The 24966-nt window shown below is 36.1% G+C and overlaps 1 protein-coding gene across 3 annotated transcripts in view; it reads left to right on the top strand.

The window, feature by feature from the left end:
• rpn2 (ribophorin II) overlaps positions 1-24966 on the top strand; it is a 111436-nt gene that overhangs the window by 66751 nt on the left and 19719 nt on the right. For 2 of the 3 annotated variants that reach the window (NM_212748.1, XM_073915541.1), the window contains 3 exon segments: positions 4916-5011; positions 5135-5210; positions 14121-14250. In NM_212748.1, coding sequence (NP_997913.1) covers positions 4916-5011; positions 5135-5210; positions 14121-14250 — 302 coding nt within the window. 3 annotated transcript variants of the gene reach the window in all.

The following is a 24966-nucleotide window of genomic DNA, read 5'->3' as shown; positions in this document are numbered from 1 at the left end:
ATTTTTTTTTATTTATTTTCATGATAATTCATGCTGCCGAGAAGTAGATCTGTAGATTTGTAGGATTGTGAAATTGCAATGAGTTAATATGACCTATTGTGGTCTTGCCTGTGGAAGTCATCATTTGATGACTGTTTCATCAGCTGATTTATTTATTTTTATTTTTGCAAATTATGGTTTCATTGCCTCAGTGGTGTGTTTGGTATCATCAAAAAATGAAACCTAAACCAATAAGGTGATTTAAGTAAGAAAATGGCTTAGTTGATTGAAAACCATCTGTACTTTTTTACATTGTCACAATAAGATAATATTGCCAACACCACTGCAGAAATATTGAGCGTCCATCATGTATCACATGCCTTAAACCAGTGGTTCTCAAACCTTTTTCATCAAGAACCACCTCGGAAAAAAAAAAAAAAAAAGTCTCTCCAAGTACCCCCATAAGGGCCAGTATTAAGCAGCTACATCTTTGCACAGTTCAAAAACGAGAAAGATTAATTCCTATTCAGACTAAGAGACTAAGACTATTACTGTCAACCACTTTAAATATTATTAATAGTTTGAACATTAGCTGAGTTTGCAGGTAAAAACAAACAAACAAACAAAAATGTTTAAATTAAAATGTGCTCTAAAAGTTCATTAAAAATGGCACTGTTCTTTAAAAATAAAAAGAAAATTATTAACTAAGTAGCCTATTCATCAAAACCTGGAAATGTTGTTTGGATCTCATAAATATACACTATATATATATATATATATATATATATATATATTTACATTTTACATTTACATTTAGTCATTTAGCAGACGCTTTTATCCAAAGCGACTTACAAATGAGGACAAGGAAGCAATATATATATATATATATATATATATATATATATATATATATATATATATATATATATATATATATATATATATATATATATATATATATATATATATATATATATATATATATGAGATCTAAACACGCACATTTTCCAGCACCTATTTTTATTTTCAAGACTGACACACAACGCATTGAACACCTGAAATGTATTCTTAGCAACCATAGAAACATTGCAAAGGAATTTACAAAAATAAAAAACATTAATATTAATAATTATTAGTCATATATTATTAATATGGTAAACCTGCACTAAATTTGCTTGTGAAATGTTTTTTGTACTCTGGTAAAAATAATACTACACTGCTAAAATATATATATATATATATTTTTTTTTTTTGTAAATAATACTAATATTAGGTAAAAGTACAATGTACTCTTTTAAAAAGTACTAGTTAGTTACTTTTGAAAAACAAAAATCTGATTTTAATATGAAATCACTTTAAGAGTAAACCTGTTTGAATGGTTTAATTGCTTAAATCCCAAAGCTACATGTATGGGAATTTACACAACCAAAGGAAGTATGGTTGATTTTTCCTATCATGACAATTAATCTTTTTCAATAGCACATGCAAAACAACCACATAGTCACACTTTTTTTCCATTTGTCAAACAATATTTTCAAGCTTTGAAAGGTTTAATTAAAATATATGATGAAAAGGTTTACATTTAGTCTTTTATTTACATATCTATTTTTTATTATTTATTTATTAACATACACTATTTTTCTTTACAATATGGCAAATTTGTTTCTTAAATAGCTGTACATCACATAGAATTTTTTTTTACACTTGATCTTAAACTAAAATAAATTTACAAAAAAGACAAGTACACTGTCAGTTATAAAATAATGAAACAAATTACTTAGTTTCACTTGAGGCGTTTAAAACATGACAACACTACATTTATCAAAGCAGCGTAAGAGTATTATTGTTTATTTTAATAAATAATAAGTAACAACAGATTGCTTGTTAACTGTAATGCCTGTACAATCGAGTGATGCTTTAAGACACATCAGAATACAGATATTATGTATAAATCACACAAATACCTCAACAGAAACATTTCCAGCATAACCATTTTGTCGTAAAGAAATAAAGTTCCACCTTTGCTAAAAGTTTCACTTCACGATAGAGCCAAATAAGAAGTTTGTTAGCATTGTCATATCACGCATTGATCTAATTCTAAATACTTGATCATTTTTTACTAAATTTATTCAAGGAGCAAAGATAAATCATTTCTACTTTAATAGGGAAAGAGATCGCGATAGTATACAGTCTGAGCACAGAAAAATGATAATGAAAGGATTTGTGGTTCATTTAATAAAGCCTATTTAAGAGCTCCCAAATCGGTTTTGCGATTAGCGTACATGAATGCCTTGCATGTTAAAATAAAGCACTTGCGACATTTGCAGAAATGAGTAATTGCGCGTTACCTGCATTCCTGTGCCGACATTTAAGCCTGGTTTAAGACTGATTTATACTCCGCGTATACTCCTATAGGTTTAAATATTCCTTCTCAGTTATCAAAGAAATAATTATGTGACTTCATTATAGTTTTGTGACTATTAAACTGTTTAAACACAAAATTAAACAAAATACCATCAGTGTAAAACCTATGACTGGTGGAAAAACATATTCTGTGATTGTGTACCTGTCTCACTTTTGTTATGGCTTCTTTTGGCTTTAATAAACTTATCCCTCAGGTTTTTCTAAACCTTTTAACAAAAACTTTCTTTTTTTTTTTCCACGGCTGTTGCTATTTTCAGCCAAGAACTATGAATCATCTGGTAATCTCTATGATCACGGGTCATAAAGATGTGTGTACAGTCATACTGTTTCATATAAAATCTCTTCAAAATGTTTCCTATTCAACTTAAATCAGTTGTGGCACCGCGCGCACTGTTCGCTCGAGTCTCAAAAAATGCCCTACGCAACACCAGCCGAAATCATGCCGCACGCACCCAAAGCGAACCTCCGCAAACTCTGCAATGACGTCACATGTGCACTCAAGCGAACAAGCGGACACGTAGAGTATAAACCAGGCTTGAGACTCGAGCGAACAGTTGGCGCGGCGCCGCAACTGGTTTAAGTTAACAAAAGTGGAGACCCATGTACACAATTACAGAATATGTTTTTACACCAGTCATAGCTTTTACACTGATGTATTTTGTTTCATTTTGTATTTAAAACAATTTAAAAGTTACAAAACTATAATGAAGTCACAAAATTATTTTTTGATAACTGGAAAAAAATACAATATACTGATGCCCTGTTTCTCTGGGCTTTATTGGTGATAATGATTTGCAATGTTAGACCATCACTGCCTGTTTTAGCATAAGTATAGGACAGAAACTAGCCAGACAGTAATGTGTAAATTGTGGAGCGGGTTAAATCTAAAAGAAAATCTGTATTTTTTTAGTAATCAACTTTTTTTGCTTTTATTTTTGCAATAATAAAGCATATATTTGTAGAGCAACTCATGTTCTGTTGTCATTTAGTATTTGAATAAATTGTAATGGGTATAACTGTTTGAAATATGAACAAAAGCAAGTGATGACCAATAATTATTTGCTAGAAATAGCAACAGCAGTGGGCAAAGGAGGAAAGTTTATGTTAAAAAGTTTGGAAAAACCTGGGGGATAAGTTTGTTTATGCCAAAAGAGGCCATGACAAAAGTGGAGACTAGGTACACAATTAAATATATATTTTTTCACCAGTCATAGGTTTTACACTGATGTATATATTTGTGGATCAGGCTACATCAAAAAAATAAATAAATAAAAAAAAGTTTAAAAAAAAAAAAAAGAAAATATAAAAGAATGTATAAAAGCAAAACAAAATAATTTGTTTAAAAGTATTTAACAACATTGATATGACATACTTCCGGAAACTTTCTACTTCTCCGTTTATTCGTCTGATTTTTTTGGTGGGTTTCTTTTGACCGCCCCCTGTTGTTTTAAAGAATATCACATTGACGAACGAGGCAAGAATAAAAGCCTCGTCCATTTCGCTAGGTGCGCACACATTCAGTGGAGGTGTGTGATGTGGTGCCAGCCGAAAGTATAATTCCAGCTTTAGAAGAGTGACAGGTCAGAGAGAAGAGAGATCTGTAGATCATTAAAATGACAGGAAGTATGTCTGTGGTTTAATTACTCTTGCTAAAGCATTAATCTAATAAAACATTTGTGTTTCGGTTGTTTTTTTCTGTCTTTGCAACACAGAAAGGCTTTTGTTCTGCCCTTACATTTCTTGCAAAACTGGACAAGGTCGACAGTGATTGGCCACGTTTCACATCAGTCAAATCACCACTTTGAAATCAATTCTTAAACTTCGGAAACTGATTTTTAGCAGCTTATGTCACAATGCACTAAAATAAACATTCTAAGCACAGTGCAGCGATTGTACGCTTCAGGGAACAGCCAGTGTTGATCACATTGGTATTATCATACGCATCAAAGAATTAAGTGTTATTTTTTTCTTGCATTACTCAGCGATTCCTCCGCGTACCACTAGGAGGAAGCCTGCGTACCACAGTTTGAGAACCACTGCCTTAAACAATTACACAACAAGAAACAGCAAGAAACCCTCACCTTTATATTCAAAATTTGGGTGCTGGCCAAAGGTCGCCCTATTAAGTAAGAGTGAAGTGTAAGTTGATCAGGCCCACCTTCTCTCTTTCTAAGCTAGGGGGGCATTTATTTCTGATTGCAAAGCACAAATTTGAAATTTGTAGTGTCAGCATGATTATCTAGAGTCAATATTTTACCTCCTGAAATTTGGAGAAAGTTAACCTTAAGGTCTGAAGATCCTTCTCTGTTTATGTGGTCATGCTTAAGGGTCAATATTTTACTTCCTAATATTTGGAGAAAGATGTAATGTTAACCTTAAGGTCATAAGTTCAATTGTTTTTTTTGTTTTTTTTGTTGAGCATAACAGGAGAAAAACAAAAAATAACCCATTTGTTACAAATGCACTTCAAACAACATTTGTTTTTTCATTAAAACTTCTTTTGTTTCTACAGCATCTGTTTAGAGAACCAGAAAAGAAGCCACCCACAGTTGTATCTAACACTTTTACTGCCTTGGTCCTTTCTCCGTTTCTTCTGCTCCTTATACTGGTAAGGGCATTTAGACACATTATAATGGCATTTATAAATTGATAGTTAACTGTGCAAAATAATATATTAAAACAGTTAATGTGTTGTTTCATCTGTCATGCTGATTTTCAATTTTCTGTTCAGTGGTTTAAACTAGGAGCAAACATCTCAAACTTCACACTGTCACCCAGCACTATTCTTTTTCACATAGGCCATGCAAGTAAGTTAACTGACTTTTAAACTCTGCGTGTGTGTGTGTGTGTGTGTGTGTGTGTGTGTGTGTGTGTGTGTGTGTGTGTGTGTGTGTGTGTGTGTGTGTGTGTGTGTGTGTGTGTGTGTGTGTGTGTGTGTGTGTGTGTGTGTGTGTGTGTGTGTGTGTGTGTGTGTGTATTTGTATGTACAGGGGTAGGATAATGAAACTGAAATGTCGGGTTTATATATATATATATATATATGTATATATATATATATATATATATATATATGTATATATATATATATATATATATATATATGTATATATATATATATATATATATATATATATATATATATATATATATGTATATATATATATATATATATATATATATATATATATATATATACAGACACACACACACTTGAAGTCAGAATTATTTGCCCCCCTGAATTATTAGCATCCCTGTTTATTTTTTTCCCCGATTTCTGTTTAATCATTGCCATGATGACAGTAAATAATATTTTACTTTATATTTTTCAAGACACTTCTATGCAGCTTAAAGTGACAATTAAAGGCTTAACAAGGTTAATAAGGTGAACTAGGTTAGGGTAATTAGGCAAGTTATTGTATAACGATGGTTTGTTCTGTAGACCATCAGGAAAAAAATTAGCTTAAAGGGGCTAATAATTTTGTCCCAAAAATGTTTTTTTTTTAAATTAAAGAGCCCATATTATAGATGAAATAGGGTCATATCTTGGTTGTAAGGGTCTCCAACAACAGTTTAATATGCATGCAAGGTCAAAAAACACTCTCATGGTCTTATAATCTGCATTATTTTTACCTAATTATCCCAGTGACTCCTGTATGAATCGTCCAGTGATTCATTTGTTCCCAAACCCCTCCTTAGCGCAAAGCTAATCTGCGCTGATTGGACCAATGACAGTCTGTCGCGATTGGTCGACTGCCTTCAGTCAGAGAGTGAAATGCACAACAGCTAATCAGCAATATAAAAGTAATCACAGTTCATACACGCTCGATAGTGTAGGCGTGGATTTTAGCTGCCAGTGGGTCAATGTAAATACAGACTATGGACTTGAAAATACAGACGACAAACTATTTTATTGAACAAAAACTCCAAAAACAGTTGAGGAGATCTCCTAGCTTCTCACTCTGCTCTTTTCACAGACACACACACACACACACACACATATTGCACACACACACACACGCACTTAACCCTGCTCCGGACGACAACGCGCGCGCGCACACACACACACACACACACACACAAACACACACACAAACACACACCTCCGGACGACAGCGCGCGCACACACACACACAACTCCTCGTCCACGGAGCTCCGTTAACAAAGTAGCACGCGTCGCGTTTTTAACGTGACTTTGCACACGATAAGAGAATATAGCCAGTTAACCTGATACAGTACACGCGGTTACAAGTAACAAATCACAACTAAATACATTTGCAAGCTAGAGTCAACGAGGCAACTTTAATCGCACGTACTTACACTTGAGAAATGGAGGAAGAAAAATCCATCCTGACGTCCAGCAGTAAGTTACTCTTTACTGATCCTTCCTTTAACAAACGCTGATGAAGTATTCTTTGTAGCATGTAGTTTCCAGAAGTTTCCAGTAGTTTCCAACTGCTTGGCTATAATGCTGAGGTTTCATCTTTGGGTAGAGACTCAATATATCCATCTGCAGTGTGACTTCAATCGACCGGCATGTTTGTGTGTGTGTGTTTGTGGGTGTGTGTGTGTGTGTGTGTGCCTGGGTTTCTGCGTCAGAGGGCGGGGCCTCAGGTTTGAAATCTCCCGGGTTTGCGCGTGCACGTGAATAACTTGGTTTCGTTCGTACGTCATGGCGAAACACCTAATGAATCGGTATCAAGGAGACTCGTTTGAAGCACTATGAGTCGACTCTTTTATAGATGAATCAACCGTTTTAAACACTGTACACTAACAGATTTAAGCCTTAGCTGGATACTTCACTTCACTTAGAGCTGTGTTACACACTACATGGAGGGGAATTTTCAAAAACCCATAATATGGGCTCTTTAATAACTGCTTTTATTCTAGCCGAAATGGACTTTCTCCAGAGGAAAAAAATATTATCAGATATACTGTGAAAATATCCTTGCTATTTAATCTCATTAAAAAGACTGAAACTTAACAAAATAATTTTGGCTATTCAAATGTAAAATTAATGCAAACGCAAGACAAAAAGTATTTAAATTCAAAATACAATTGTTTATTAGAATTTTTGTTCAACTTCTAACACAGATTTTCTTTCTATGTAAACAACATACCCACAAAAAAACTATCAAGATCCTAGCTTGACAGCCATATTTATTACAGAAATAAAAACACAGGCAATAAAATTTCAAAACAACCAATACCAATAAAGAAAAAAATTATTTCCATGTTGGATTCTAAGTGTACTCATTGCAGGGCTGGACTGGGACACAAAATCGGCTCTGGCGTAATGGTCCAGAGCGGCCTACTACATCAATCAAAATGCTCCCCATCTATGCATGCCCTTGAAAATGTTTACTAACTCCCATTCTATAAAAGCACAAAAGCCATTTATAGGAAATAACGAGAGTTGACATTAAAAACTTTTTTTTATCTATTATTATAATAAAATTATAATACACAATGGAAGTCCATCTTGTGTGTGCCTGTGTGTTTTGAGGGAGCCTAATAAATAATGAAATTAACAAAAACTGCCTGTTAAAGCACACAGTTAATGTTGATTAATAAAATAAAGATAAATAATAAAAGCAATGTATCAGAGACCCTTAAATAAATGTTAAACTCAACAATGAAATATCAAACGTAGCTAAAAGATTTTACATTGTCAATCAAAAAAACCTTAAACGATTGAAAAATGCAAGAAATATTTGTTTGGGCCCGAACTACAAAACTAAATGTAAAAAAAAGTTGCTTAAGTTGCACACTAGTTTGGTCATGTATAAATATCATTATAACCATATTGTATAAATATTATTGTCACTATAAGCCTACATCATGCTGAAAATCAAAAACACAATGTCATGATATCTCATGCGATTTGTCTTCTGACCGAGTGCATCTGAAAATACATGAATGACACACCTATATTTATATGGACAAATAAGTAACTAGATAGAATGACAGAAATATATTGATCTGTGCCCCGCTGCACGCTGCAAAGTGCAGACGCAAAAGCAAGTGCATTGCCTGCTCGCCGCTTCTGCTCTCCCGCACGTGAGAAGCAGGCGTGACTCTCAACTATTTTGACAAATATACACCTATGTTGCACGCTTACACAGAGCCCAAAACGGAAGTTTGTGATTGGATCAGCCCAATGTCAATAAAGAAAAGAACCGATGGGCAGATTGTCACATGGGCCACTCTGTCCGGGAAATAAACATCTTACTTACACAGCTCACAGGATCATCAATCACTTAGGCAGAAAAAAATTACAGTCTGCTAAGTGTTTTATATAAAGGACGATGCAGTGGCGGAGCGGGTAGCACGCTCGCCTCGAAGCAAGAAGGTCGCTGGTTCGAACCTCGGCTCAGTTGGCATTTCTGTGAGGAGTTTGCATGTTCTCCCTTCGTTTGCGTGGTTTCCCTCTGGGTGCTCCGGTTTCCTCCCACAGTCCAAAGACATGCTACAGGTGAATTGGGTAAGCTAAAAAGCCCCCCTTTGAAAAGGAAATTTTCACTGTATGTCGGATAATATTTTTTCTTCTGGAGAAAGTCTTATTTGTTTTATTTTGACTAGAATAAAAACAGTTTTTATTTTTAAACAATTTTAAAGTCAAAATTATTAGCCCCTTTAAGCTATTTATTTTTTCGATAGTATGCAGAACAAATCATCCTTTTACAATAACTTATAGGGATGCAGCGATTAACCAGTTTCACTATTAATCGTGCTTTAATTAGTCACGGTTAATTATTCATCAAGGCTTCTCAACACCATGTTTCTGCACGAATCGAAATTGCGGCAACTAAACAAAGTTATACCAGCTGTGCCCTAGTTTGTACACCGAAACTAATATTCACACACATTGGATTAACTATGGCTGAGGCTATTATCTAAGGCAAGCTTGTGCAAGTTCATTATTTCTAATGGAGGGACGCAACGCAACGCGCTCGCACTTTTCAGGCGCACTAGTTTAGATGGGGGCTTTTGTGATCGCGGTAACTCCAAATGGCTGAAGTTTGAGGAAAAAGCTATGAAAAATACATAAGTTTGCAACCCCATTTAAAGTTACAAATAATTCGCCAGCCGAGATAAATCCAGTGTTTTCGGAGAGAGTGCTGAAAGACTCATAGTGGATCAGCTGCTTAATTGGCGAATCTCGATGCGTTGCATTCACTGGGTTCAGCACAAATAGACGCTAAATGTAAAATCTAACAGTGTAGATCTTTGCCAAAGAAGGTTGACTTTACTAAGCTTAAATTGAAACTTCAGCTCATGTCAAATAACAGTATTGCACAGGTGGTCGTCGCGAGAATGCTGCTTTGCGCCACTCATTGGGTCGGCTGACTCGACTGCTTTTTTCCACAAACACAAAAAAATGTAAATCAGTGCATAACTAGACTGAGCCTTTACAATGACCAAACCGAAACCAAAACCTTTAAATAATGGCAGAAGTGAGACTTTCTTTCTTTCTTTTGTCCGTTCTCTCTAGTCATTATATTGTCATGTGTATAAAAGCAATAGTGCAAAATGTATATTTATTACTGCAAAGCTTAATTTTTGTTTGATGTAAACCATAGATTTATATGTCATAATTTAACAGTTGGACTTTTTATTGCATATAACTTGCGTTCAAGCACATTCAAGGCAGCATGATAAGGTTATTCATTGTTAGTAGTATTGTCATCATCGTCATCATAATATTTTATAATTATTAGACATTAATTTTGCAATTATTGCACAAATGTCAATAAGTTATAACAAAAGTAGTTAGTTCTTTTTTTGGTTTTTGTTAGTCCTAATTGATGTTGTTTTCAAATACAATATATCTGTTAATGTACAATTTGCAGTGGTGCTCATTCATTTTTGGTGGGTCCTTCAAAAAATTTTATGGTGCTCCTAATATTTTTGAAGTGGGGAGCATCGGTGCTACTAAGTAAAAAAGTAAATTTCAAGCCTTGCATTAGACAAATGCTATTTTTAACCGTGATTATTACTCAGACTATAATCTTAAAACCAAAATGTATAATTGTTACATTCTTACTTGCCTAATTACTCTGACTTGCCTAGTTAACCTAATTAACCTGGTTAAGCCTTTAAATGTCACTTTAAGCTGTAAAGTGTCTTGAAAAATATTTTTGATGAAATATTATTTACTGTCATCATGGCAAAGATAAAATAAATCAGTTATTAGAGAGAAATTATTAAAACTATTTTGTTTAGAAATGTGTTGAAAAAAAATCTTCTCTCTGTTAAACAGAAATTGGGGAAAAAATAAACGGGGGCTAATAATTCAGGGGGGCTAATAATTCTGACTTCAACTGTGTATATAACCCCAAATCAGAAAAAGTTAGGACAGCATGGAAAACTAAAATATAAAGAATATTAAAAAATACTCAAATTTATTGTCTTTTAACAGCATAAAACAGCATATTTGATGTGTTACTTATGAATTTTTATTATTTTAAATAAACATGCATTCCAATTTTGGTTTTTCCAACACATTTAAAAAAAAATTGAAACAGTAATGCATTTGCCACTTTGTAAGGTTTTTTTTTTTTTTTACAACACTTAAAAGACGTTTAAGGGTCAAAGACATCAAGGACTTAAGTGCTTCAGGTGTAAATATTCCTGCAAACAAAGTGGGCAACAGTAAAGGGTCTTCGTTGTCCAATTTGTGCTTCAAAGTGCACTACACATCCTTTATTAGAGAAAAGTCGGGACTGCAGGCACACCGTTAAAGTACCTGTAACCTCTTCTTCTGCAGTCAGGGTTCAGTTATTTGCACTTTGCTTAAATGATCCAAGATGATTTGGCAGATCCTGGATCTTTTAATCTTGATAACTGATGTCACCCCCTTGCTGTTTGTAAGAGGCGACAAATGGGGCAACTTGTTGGCCTTGAGTTGCGACTCGTGTTGGTGGAAGAAGAGATCCTGGGGATTGAGGATTTTGATTTGCTGCCGCCATTATTTATCCAACACATCACTTTGGCTCATACTTCAACCAGACGAGAGGTTGGAAAGGCCCATTCCAATCATTTGGCTTGTCAGGACTTGCCTTTCTCCTGGAAGGCGCTGTTATAGGGTCAATTGAGTATTATAGACCCTGTGTTTATATGCTCAAGTAAATCATCACTGTATCCTTGATGTACATCCAGTGGATGTTCGTGGCTCTGTACATCCCCTTGTAGGACTTCGAGGTGAGTGAGGAGCAGAGATGATGAACAAATATCTAATCAATATGGCAAAAAATCAAAACACTAAAAAACGGATATTGGAACAAGACTTGGAGACTAAACTAAGAACTGAATTTATTTTCTCATCTGAAAATAAAAACTGGCAAAGATTTATTATACTAGAATTACTGACTGAAGACATGCCCCTGACCAAACTTTTGCGATCCACAAAGGAATTACAGGAATTGCAGGAACAGTAAAAGACATTTAAAAGCTGCGATCTGGACAAATTTTGGTGGAATGTGCTAAGAAAGCTAACTCAGAAAATTTACTACAAGCAACAACTTTGGCTGGAATTACGATAAAAGCATTCGCTCATTCTACCTTGAACAACAGCAAAGGTGTTATCCGCACCAGAGAACTACAAGATATGGATGAAATTGAAATCGCTTCAAAATTAAAACCAATAGGTGTAATTGACGTAAAAAGAATAATCATTAAAAAGGATGGACAGATAATTAAAACAGGAACATACATTCTGACCTTCAACGGACCACAACCACCAGAGAAAATCAAACAGGGATATTTAAGTGTTGCTGTAGATGTATTCATACCAAATCCACTGAGATGTTTTAAATGCCAGAAATTTGGTCATGGATCTGCAGGGTGCAAAAATAAGACAACATGTCAAAATTGTGGTGAGGATGATCATGGAATGAACTGCACAAAACCTCCTAAATTTAAAAACTGCCTTGGAGATCATGCAACCTCATCAAATAATTGTCCCATTTGGCATAAAGAGAAAGAAATACAAAAAATAAAACACACAAGGAAGATGAGCTATCCTGAAGCTCGTAAAGCCCTGCCTTCAGTCTGAAAAAGCCCTATTCTGTTGTAGTCACACCAAAAACTCAAGTTGTCAGACGGACCTAACTTGGTTATTTAAGGACAAACAAACCATAAGCAACACCAAAAATTCAACTTCCCAAAAAACTAAAAATGAACTCATTCAAACTGGACCAATTCCAGACATATACCTAGAACAGAAAGAATCAAAGGTAAAAAAAAAAAAAAAAAAAGCTCCAAGTTCAACAAATCAACAACCAAATCAAGATAAATGTCGAACTCACAAAAATGACAATCCTAAAGATATTGAGATGACGGAGACAACGACCAGTCGTAGTCATAGTCTCTCACCTAAATGTAAAAATAAAGAACCTGTACCTATATTTCCCACTTGAGAATAAACAATCACTTAATACAGTGGAATTGTCGGGGACTAAAAACCAACATTTTTAACCCACTTGCCTATTGTATTCAGGAAACCCACTTATCTCCAAATGATGCCTTAACTTTTAAAGGTTTTAATACGATTAGTATATGCGAACCAAATATACTACGACCCTCTGGAGGACAATTGCCTTAACCAGTTGTTTATGTAAAAAGATGGAAAGAATGAATAACAACCTTATTGTCTGGACACTGGAAACAAATAATCAACTCACTGACTACCAGTGTGGATATAGACGTGGAAATAGTACACTAGATCAGTTAATCCGACTGGAAACTTATGTCAGAGATGGATTCATCAGAAAAGAACATGTTATTGCTGTTTTCTTTAATTTAAAAAAAAAGCATATGATACAACATGGAGATTTGGATTTTTTTAAAGATCTTCACCAAATGGGATTTAGAGGAAGTCTTCCTACCTTCATTTCAAACTTTCTCACTAGAAGAAACTTAGACACAGAGAAGAAACTTAGAAGAAACTTAGAAACAGAATCCAAGTGGGAAATTCCCTGTCAAATACTCACCAACTAGAACTCAGAGTTCGTCAAGGAAGTATACTCTCGGTCACTCTAAAGTATTAAAATAAATAGCATTGTGGAAATCATTGCACCAAATATGTTCTGCAGCATCTACGTGGATGATCTATGTATCCTTATAAAGACCACTGTTTTCTGGGCAGTGGTGAGCCTGGGTGTGAGGGCCTTTTTAGTGCTGCTTGTAGCTTTAATTATTCCATCACATTTTTGTGGGTCTAAACATCAAGCAACTTTGCACACACTTTTTGTGTCCGTTTTTAGAACTCAATTATATGCATTGTCTAGCCTCATGACGATTGCAGGGGTGTCCAAACTCGGTCCTTGAGGGCTGGTGTCCTGCTGAGTTTAGCTCCAACTTGCTTCAACACAGGACATTTCTAGTATATCAAATAAGAGCTTGATTAGCTGGTTCAAGTGTGTTTGATTAGGGTTGGAGCTAAACTCTCCAGGACACCGGCCCTCCAGGACTGAGTTTGGACACCTCTGGACTATTGTAACTCCTTCAGTTATTTATTGCATTCTTACAGATTGTACAAAATGCATAATTTGATTAAAGTATGCAGACGGATATAATTTGCATTGTTTTTTCACAACCCCTCATTACTTATCTACACCTGTTTTACTTCATATACAATGTAAGATGCTTCAGAAAGGAACCAATAAATAAATGTCTTGCTTTATATAGTTACTTACTTTATTTTTATTCACTTGCAGCGATGTTGGGCCTGATGTATGTATACTGGACTCACTTGAACATGTTTCAGACCCTTAAGTATCTGGCTATCATAGGCAGCCTGACATTCTTGGCTGGGAACCGTATGCTGGCACAGAAAGCAGTGAAAAGGTACAGTATCCATGAATATTTTAAATATTTCCATAACGTATTTTGTTCATTATGAGATACACTCAGATTAATCCAATATTATTTAATATTATTCCTTTTAACAGCACCATCATAGTTTGTGCTTCATAGTTTTGTGGGTTCTTAAAATTTCTATTAAATGAAAATGTGTAAAAACAATAATTGGAAATGGCATACCATGAGCTCCGAACACTGTTGTTTCTGTGTTCTCTTGTAAATTCTTTGAGTGTAAAATACCAGTGAAAAACAGGCCTTATGAAACAATTAGTTCGGGATCAAGCACCAAAGGTGTGGGCACCTATTGTATTCGTTCCGGTTCTTATTATTATTCCTCTGGCTTCTTCCACTTCTTTTTCTTCTTCCGCTCTGGTAGTCTATGGCACCCCTATGAACTGTTTGCGGCATTTGCGCAAACTTTGGCACACTGTGTTGAGGACAGTCTGATCTTCAACCACAACAAATTTGGACATTTAAAATCTCTAGCCCCACTACTTGTTAAAAATTTTCTTTTGTGTTTATCTTTATTACTTTTAAACCAAATGTGCTACAATCAAAAAGCCGATTCAAACGCACCATATGATGTCATTTTTCGTCATGAATTTTTTCCGTTATTTCAAATTTTTTGAAAAACCTATTTAAATAAACTCGTATTTTTCCAATTTAATTTGAATTCTATCAAAATGAAATCACATGATCTGCAGACCATGATGACAAAAATTTATGGAATTCAAGTTTAGTCTTACTGTTTTTGTTTAACTTGCAAACAAATTTAGCGTAGAGCTTGCAAAACTATATTTATGGTGTTATCTCTGTGGTGCATTGACGTATTTACACCAAACTTGTGTATTATCACATCCATGCCCTAAAATGAGCTGCTGTCTTTTGCCACACTGCCCACGAGTGGTTCAGAGATACAAAATTGACTTTTTTTGCTTATTACTTCTCAACCCTTTGTCCAAAATTTTTCCAAGGCAGTCTTTTTGGCCATCTGCCATTTTGAATTGTCAAATTGCTATATTTTATGGATGCACTTGCAAATTATGGAAGTTGGTATGTGTCTTCGGGACTGTTTGCTGAAGGTTCTCAAAATGTTTCGTGGCAACGCTACCTTTTGGCCAAACATTATAACAATATTTCTAAAAATGCTAATAACCTTTGAATAATTTTGCTCATTGTTATGATATTTGTCTTGATACATTCCTTGGGTTTTTCTGCAAATTTTGATACCAGTAATGCCTTAATCAACAGAACTTCTTGTCCGCCATCTAGCCTTAATTCAAAAACCTACTTTTTCTTACTTCTCTTACATAGTTTGGCTGATTTGCACCAAATTTGATTCCGATCATCTTCAGACTTTGCTGACCAACAGTTATGGAATTTGTGTCGATAGGTGTAACGGTTTTTCATTACTGCACTGACAAATGTAATGGTATGATTCCCAACTAAACCTGAGGCTGTATCTCTGCGATAGTTAAAGATAATGCCACCACATTTTAGGTCTGTCATTGTCGCCTCACACTGACCACACCATGAAAATTTGGTGATAGGGCCACCTATGGGTCAAGAGTTATAAGACATTCATTAACCATTATTAATGAAACTTACAAATTTGGTAATAACTTTTGATTGCATATGCTTATTTTGATGAAATTGGTCTCAAATTATTTTTTGGTTCATGCCGACAACACAGATACCAATTATGCCATAATCTGCCATTTTGATTGTGTTCAAACTTGACGTGGATCATCTTCAGACCATGTAGACCAAAAGTTATGGATTTCATGTTGCTAGTCAAAACTGTTGTCATTTAGCATATGCGCAAACTTGATGTAATGCTGCCAGATGACATGACAGGCTGAATTACTGCTGTGGTTTGAAGTACCGAAACAAAACTTAATGTTTGATCTAGACCTGACATTGACCAAATTACATCAGTTCGCACCTTCTTTACCATTAGACTCGGGGTAAATTGTTAACAGACTTCTTTTTAATTTCACATGGTGAAATATCTTGTAAGTTTTTTACTAAATTGTACTAAATGTTACAAGACAAATACTGTTTGTACTACTAGTTTTCATTTACAATAATGTTTTGCAAATGCCACTTTTTTTTTTTTTTAATAACAGACATCATACATTTCAGACACGTACAGAAGGTTTCATCTGCTATAAGGGTAAAGGGTCTGAGGTGATATTGGGGCCCCTAAGATGTTTTGACATGCCCTGACATTTGTGCTTATTTCAGCTACTTATTGAATAATTGAATTGAATACTCATGAATAATTTACAGCTGGAGAAAAAGACATTCCCCCACTGGCTAATGTTCACCTATCAAGGGCATTGTAAAGCAATGTCCAGCTGCAAAAGCTAGCCCAAACTAAATGCTTATTGTATTACTTGCTCTTATTGTATTATATTTGTGCATATACATTAGTCACTACTGAAGTCAAATCTGGAGCTCATCAAACACAATAACTTAAGAAAATAGTCGAAAATTAGTATACCCAAATTTATATGTTAAAAGATTAATTTCAAAAAAAGAGAAAAAATCAAGAGATGAACAAAATAGAAAAAAATTTGTTAATTTTGTAGGTTGTAATTATTTTTGCAATATTTTGCTTGAATTTATTTGTATTATCTTTCAATTTCTATATATGTTTGGTGACTAAAATATTATTTTAATAAATATATATGCTTAACCAATCTGTTTTGTTTAAATGCACCAAAAATACGTTGCCTATATTCTCTGAGAAATGGATAAAAATACTGATTTTCAAAATGGAGTGTACTCAATTATTCTGAGCGCTGTATACAGCATGCACAATATAGATTTGAAATGGTAAAATATGTTTGCAAAACTGTTGTACTAAAAACTTTCTTGTGCATTATTCCCGCATTTAATTATAGTTTTTGATCGACTCTGACACTTATTGGTGCTAGGTGACTTCAACATTTACGTTGACAAACCGCAAGCTGCAGACTTTCAGACTCTGCTTGCCTCTTTTGACCTAAAAAGAGCACCTACTTCTGCTACCCACAAATCAGGTAATCAGCTAGACCTTATTTACACACGACACTGCTTCACTGATCAAACAATAGTAACTCCACTACAAATATCTGATCATTTCCTTCTGTCTCTCAACATCCACATTACTCCTGAGCCGCCACACACTCCAACACTGGTTACCTTTCGCAGAAACCTACGATCTCTCTCACCCAATAGACTATCCACCATTGTTTCAGACTCTCTTCCTCCATCTCGCAAACTCACTGCACTTGATTCGAACAGTGCCACTAATACACTCTGCTCCACACTAGCATCATGTCTAGACCGATTATGTCCTCTTGCATCCAGGCCAGCCCGTGCCAGTCCTCCTGCACCCTGGCTCTCGGATGCTCTCCGTGAGCATCGCTCAAAACTTCGGGCTGCAGAGAGAATTTGGCGGAAAACTAAAAATCCTGCACATCTCTTAACATACCAAACTCTTCTGTCCTCTTTCTCAGCTGAGGTTACTTCTGCAAAGCAGACGTATTACCGTCTGAAAATCAACAATGCCACTAATCCTCGCCTACTTTTTAAAACATTTTCCTCCCTCCTCTATCCTCCTCCTCCACCCGCATCCTCCACACTTACTACTGATGACTTTGCTACATTCTTCTGCACCAAAACTGCAAAAATCAGTGCTCAATTTGCTGCACCTACAACAAACACGCAAGATACAACACCAACACCACACACACTCACCTCTTTTTCTCAGCTCTCTGAGTCTGAGGTATCCAAACTTGTGCTATCTAGCCATGCAACCACCTGTCCACTCGATCCCATTCCCTCTCATCTCTTGCAAGCCATCTCTCCTGCAGTCATACCAACACTGACTCACATAATTAACACATCTCTTGACTCTGGTTTATTCCCCACTACATTTAAGCAGGCTAGGGTAACCCCACTGCTAAAGAAACCCAACCTGGACCATACGCTACTTGAAAACTACAGACCAGTATCCCTGCTTCCATTCATGGCCAAGATTCTGGAGAAAGTAGTGTTCAATCAAGTCCTGGACTTTCTTACTCAAAACAATCTCATGGACAACAAGCAATCCGGCTTTAAGAAAGGCCACTCAACTGAGACTGCCCTGCTCTCGGTCGTGGAGGATCTCAGACTGGCTAAAGCAGACTCTAAATCATCAGTCCTCATTTTGCTGGACTTGTCAGCTGCTTTTGACACTGTCAACCACCAGATCCTGCTATCTACGCTTGAGTCACTGGGCGTTGCGGGCACTGTTATACAATGGTTTAGATCTTATCTCTCTGACAGGTCATTCAGGGTGTCTTGGAGGGGAGAGGTGTCCAACCTACAGCATCTAAACACTGGGGTACCTCAAGGCTCTGTTCTTGGGCCACTTCTCTTCTCCATCTACACATCATCTCTAGGACCAGTCATCCAGAGACATGGATTCTCCTACCACTGCTATGCTGATGACACCCAGCTATACCTCTCTTTTCATCCTGATGATCCCTCGGTTCCAGCTCGTATCTCAGCCTGCCTGTTGGATATTTCACACTGGATGAAAGATCATCATCTTCAGCTGAACCTCGCAAAAACGGAAATGCTTGTAGTTTCTGCCAACCCGACTCTACACCATAACTTTTCAATCCAGATGGATGGGGCAACCATTACTGCATCCAAAATGGTGAAAAGCCTTGGAGTAACGATTGATGACCAACTAAACTTCTCTGACCACATTTCTAGAACTGCTCGATCGTGCAGATTTGCACTCTATAACATCAGAAAGATCCGACCCTTCTTATCTGAACATGCAGCTCAACTCCTTGTTCAAGCTCTTGTTCTCTCCAAACTGGATTACTGCAACTCTCTACTAGCTGGGCTTCCAGCTAACTCTATCAAGCCTCTTCAACTGCTCCAGAATGCAGCAGCACGAGTTGTCTTCAATGAACCTAAACGAGCACATGTCACTCCGCTGCTAGTCCGTTTGCACTGGCTGCCAGTTGCTGCTCGCATCAAATTCAAAACTCTGATGTTTGCCTACAAAGTGACTTCTGGCCTAGCACCTTCTTATCTGCACTCACTTCTGCAGATCTATGTGCCCTCCAGAAACTTGCGTTCTGTGAATGAACGTCGCCTCGTGGTTCCATCCCAAAGAGGGAAAAAATCACTTTCGCGAACGCTCATGCTCAATCTGCCCAGTTGGTGGAATGAACTCCCTAACTGCATCAGAACAGCAGAGTCACTCGCTATTTTCAAGAAACGACTAAAAACTCAACTATTTAGTCTCCACTTCACTTCCTAAGCTGCAATTGCCTCTTTGAATATCACACTAATTGTACAAAAAAAAAAAAAAAAAAAAAAAAAACTACTAACACTTCCCTTCTTAGACTTTACAGACCTGAAACTTGCCTTTAGTACTTATTCATTGTTGCTCTTAGTTGTGTAAATTGCTTCCTTGTCCTCATTTGTAAGTCGCTTTGGATAAAAGCGTCTGCTAAATGACTAAATGTAAATGTAATGTAAATGTAAGTAGCGTAATGACTAAAGCTTTAAACACAAGAATAAATAATATTTTAAACTTTAAAAACAATTGCTTTAACTCAAAATAAAATTTTAAGATATTTTAAGTTATATATTTTTGCCCCAAAAATTGCAGCCCTGGTTAACTCTTTCCAAATTTTTGACTGATTCAACTACGGTAAAAAAAATAACACGTATTACATGCGTCACATTCTGAATAAAGCAGCATCAGATCACGGTGGTCCATTGAGGAAAAATGAGTCATAATTTCAACTTGTTCCTGAGAATGAAACTGATACAACCTAGCTATCAGGCAGCTATCGTCATCGTTTGTATTAATAGCAGACACGAGAAGAGCTGGCGAGATGTGCGTTCTGCATTGAGAATTCTATGGATTACTTAGTGAGACAACATTTGTTTTCAAAATGAGTTTGTCTCATGTATATCTCTAACGTATATGTGGAGGTTTCCCTGTTATTTCTGCCCATTATTTACATGTTTTGCCCATCGCATGTGGTTGCATTAAAAATAATGTCTTCAGTAGAAAGTAGACATAGGGCTCTATTTTAGTGGTCCATGTGCAAAGTGCAAAGCGCACAGCATAAACGCTTTCGGGGCATGTCAGAATCCACCTTTGCTAATATAAGGACGGAAAAATCCGCTTTGCGCCGTAGCCCATGATCTTAAAGGGTTGAGCTTATTTTCTTAAAGGTGTTATAGGTGATATGGGAAAATGCTAATCGGATATCATATTTGCTTTGGATGCCAGGGAAAGGACTGTGTTTCAAAGCCATGCCTCTTGAAATCACACCGCGACAACAGCAGACAACCCAGTTAATTCGCCAGTTAGAAATGTATGTAGTGGTTGACTGGGCGGCGTGCAGGAATTTCACTTCTTACTAAGCCACATATACATGCTATTTTAGACTGAATATTCAGAGTAGCGGTGAACAATATCGGGAGCAGGACACAGGCTGTCATTGTTCAGAAATAATCCAATGTGAATATAAAAGCAACTTCAGCTCAGCAAGCAGGTTAGGCGGAATAGCGTTATTTACTGATGTTTTGTTGTTAAGCTGAATATAATTCTACATCATCGATGCTGTAAAAGCTCCCTTATAAAACTAAAAATAGTCACATCTAGCCTCCACCTGGAGATTTCAGTAGCTTAACAACACGTCTTTGCATAGAACCCATTCATAGCACAATACATTCTACATCAGCTCTGTGTGATTAATATAGTTTTAAAACATAACATTACCCCTCTAACAGAATTACTTCTGCCATGGTGTGGTGTCGTCCTTCCTCCAGCGTGCAAAAGTAACTCCAATACTGATTCAGGAGTTTAAAGTTTCAATTCAGCATTTGATTTTGCCGCAACTGACAGTCTCGCTTGCACGTGTCGCTCATCTAGGTGTGCACGCGCGGTAGGCAAAAGCCCAAGTCTGCATTTGTTGACTGACAGTTTAAGATACTTATGGGAATTATGAGAGGTGTTGGTCCGACTCTATTTGATTGGATGAACATTTTTAGTTTTATGCCTTACCCAGAATATAAAAATACATATAAATACATTTAGATCACTTACTTTAATCGTTACTATTAGACTGTGAAGAGACTTTCAACCAGCACAACAAAAAATGTTTCTGAAGACAGTCACCTACTGCACCTTTAATGAGTTATAGGTGTGTTTTGAGGATAAACCAATCAGAGTCGCATCTCCCATTCCCTTTGAGCAAGTTGCGTCCCACCATAAGTGCATTTGCTATTTACATGATGTAAAGTAAGTGGAAGTGGAAAAACTGAGTATTTCACTAGCAAGAAAACAGTTAAAGTATAGCGTCTGCAGCATGAGAATCTACTTTCGCTCTTGTGGATAGGGAAACCTTGTACGCACAAACATCAATTATCCCATAAATAATTAATTTAGTTTTGAAACACATCTTTGCGCTTAACAAACGATTTCTAAATTCAGTTCTAATTTCCAGCAAACGAATAAATGAACAACAAAAACGAAGTGTGCTCAAATACCTAAGTTATATCTAAATACACATGCTGTGCCCCATATGGTCTGAAACCTGACAGGTGGGCAAATCTAAGCTTGTTTTTAATAAACCAAATATAAACATGGATATAATAAATAATACTACTAATAATGATAACATTATACAAAATCTAGTTTTTATGAATAAACTGAAAAAGCCTCTCGAGATGAAGGCATGAAGGCAGTGGTTTTAAAATTTTATGTAGGCTAGAAAAAAGTGTTGTAATATTTTAATCCTTTATATTTATATTCTGAATATCCTATATATATCCTTAATATGTAAATTATTTTTCATTAATAAAGATATTTGCATATTGCTCTATATCTTGTGTGATTTAAGCAGTGTGTAAGCGAGGCGCATTACTAACGCGCTCTGCATTAAATGTTAGACCGGCTTTGTTTTGGTCTATTGAAAAATCTATTATAGTTTTCCCAAAATAGCAACGCGCCAGCAATGCACCTCAGAACATCTTCCTTTTTAGACCACAATGCCTATGGGAGCACATATGATCGCAAATGCATTTGCCATTTAAAAAGCGTGGCGGAAAACGTCAAAACGACTGTTGCACCAAGCTAAAACTAGCAAACAAAAATTGCGTCGCGCCTTGCGCCGAGTGTTTATGATAGGGCCTATAGTGTCGGTTTCATACTGATTATCAAAAAATATTTGTTTTCAACATGCACTCGCAGCATTTAAAAGTAGAAACGTTTCGAATAAACAGTCAATAACACACACAACAGATTGGGTTGATGTATTTCTCTGATCTGTACAATCAAAACTGAAAGTGTAATTTAAGTTCTTTTTGGCATTATCAGAAGACGCTTTAAACTGCGTATGCGCGGTCTTCAAGACCTAAGGGTTAAAAACACATTGATCAACTTGGTTGCAATAAATACATGTAGTATACAAGGAAAGCTAGGGCTGATTTAAAAATACCTCTGCCTAATAACAAACTTTATGTAATTGTATATCATTCATATGCATTCCAGAGTTCCTTTGTCTTTACAAAAGTGTACTTCCAACAGGCTGTAAAGCCACATGGAGCACAAGGCCGCCATATGACCCAGGAGTCATGAAAAGTGTCTTGTGAGGCAATTAATTAGGTTTCCTATTAAAAGGCTTGTAAAGCACCATTTTTGATTGATTACATTGTGCACAAACTTGGTAAAGGGTCCCCAGAACATCTGCGGACAAAGTATTGGTGAAAATAAATGAATTGGCTTTCTGTTATCTGTGATGGTTTCTCCTATGGTGTAACCCTTTAAGCCAATCCTAAATGTCTGAGACCAGACAATGTGGTCAGCATTATCACGTGGGAGTGTTTTTCCTTAGAGGTACTACTGGATTCTCCACAAGCTTGTTCATATTTGGCTGTTCTACTGTTTAGGACTGGTATCAGCATGCTAGTTTTGTTGTCTGTTGGAAGTTGGCACATTCCACTCCCTGGGTGGTAGATTAGCATTGTCTGGGCATTTGGCACCCTCACGTGCTATGAGGGTCATAAACATAAGTCATAAACAGCAATGATGTTGGCACTCTTTTCTGAAGTCATCTTTTGTTTGATGAAGGCTTTCTGTGCCAAATCCCACAATTGCTGAGTGTTCATTGTGTGTGGATATGTAGGGACCCCAAAATGGTGGCTTACCCAAAGATGAAGGTTTCTCAGGAAGAGCAAGATAGCAGCCCCAGTACAATATGTGTCCAAGGCTGCATCTGAGGTTAGATGCACAGTAGTGATGGGAAGTTCGGTTGTTTTCCGGCAATTGGATCTTTTGTGACAATCCTCCCATGTTAGGACTGAACAAACCAAAATTATGGAGTCCGCAATCATAATTTTAGTCAGTTAAAACATCACCATGATCTGAAAAGTTTATTTTAATTAAAGATATTCTATTATGCATTGAAAGGTCATATGTTGGTTTTTGGAGGTCTCCAACAACAATCTGATTTGCCTGCAAGGTTAAAAACACTTTCATTGTCTTATGTATTTATTTTTACCTAATTAAGCCAACGGCTTCCATATGATTTGTTCAGTAATTAATTTGTTGCTAAACCCCTCTCTGGTGCGATGCTAATCTGTACTGATTGATCCGATGACCCAGTTTGTTGTGATTGGTCGACTGTGTTCAGCATGAAACAGAGAGAAATGCCCACCACGGCTTATCAACGACTTTAATGTAGTCAGAGTGCAGAGTGTATGTGTTAGCCCAATGCAGGAGTGCATTAAAACAATGCAGTTGAACACCAGCAAATTGCTCTATATTTAACCATAAGTAAAAACCGTAACACGCATTCAATATTAATTTACACATTGGCAAAAGCTGAACTATTTTAAAACTTGACTAACGCACAATCATGACTTTCTGGTATGAAATAAACTTACATTTCATCAGATCTTCTCATTTAAGCCCTCTGTTTGTGCACACTACAGTTGTACTGTTTGTGTTCGGTTTGCTTGCTGAAATATGCACGTGCAGTGTTATCAATTCACTGGTTCTCGAATTGATCCCTGTGTAAGCCTACTGTTCTAATAACTTAATAACTCAAGGAATTTGATTATTTTTAATCAGGGGGGTATAAGGCATCTTAAAAAGTAGTCTGTGGAAAAATGTTTACTGGAGATGCAAATCGTTTCAAATAGCTCAGTTCGATTGGGTGAACTAGTTTAATGGATTTAGAAGATCCAGGTAAAAACAAGGATTTATTTGCGATTAGGATCACTACTACAGAAACAAAACCCATTATTGGGCACAAATGTGTCAAAATAATACTTTTAAGTTTCTGCTCTGGTCGTATCACTGTGCTGCTGTTATGTCCTGCTGTTGTTTTTGTCACGGGAGCAACAGCGAAGACTGACTGGAGGAAGACCAGCTTGATCTGGCCAATGGCATCAGGATTACAGACTCTGAGGTGCTGTATGGTCTAACAACTAGCAGCGCAAAGCAAATAGTTTTACTTCTAAAAGGCATTCAGTAGGCTTGTTCATTAAATACATTTACAAATAAGAAAATGAAGGACATTTTAGCTATAATTTTGGTTAGTTTCAGTTAGTTTTGTATGTACACAATATAGTTTGTTATTTCTAGTTTAAAAAAAACAAACAGGTTTCATTTATTTCAGCTAACGA

Source organism: Danio rerio, chromosome 11 (genome assembly GCF_049306965.1).
Source record: "Danio rerio strain Tuebingen ecotype United States chromosome 11, GRCz12tu, whole genome shotgun sequence".
Classification (NCBI taxonomy): Eukaryota; Metazoa; Chordata; class Actinopteri; order Cypriniformes; family Danionidae; genus Danio; species Danio rerio.
Note: the sequence above shows the minus strand (reverse complement) of the source record. Positions and strands in the feature narration are given on the sequence as shown.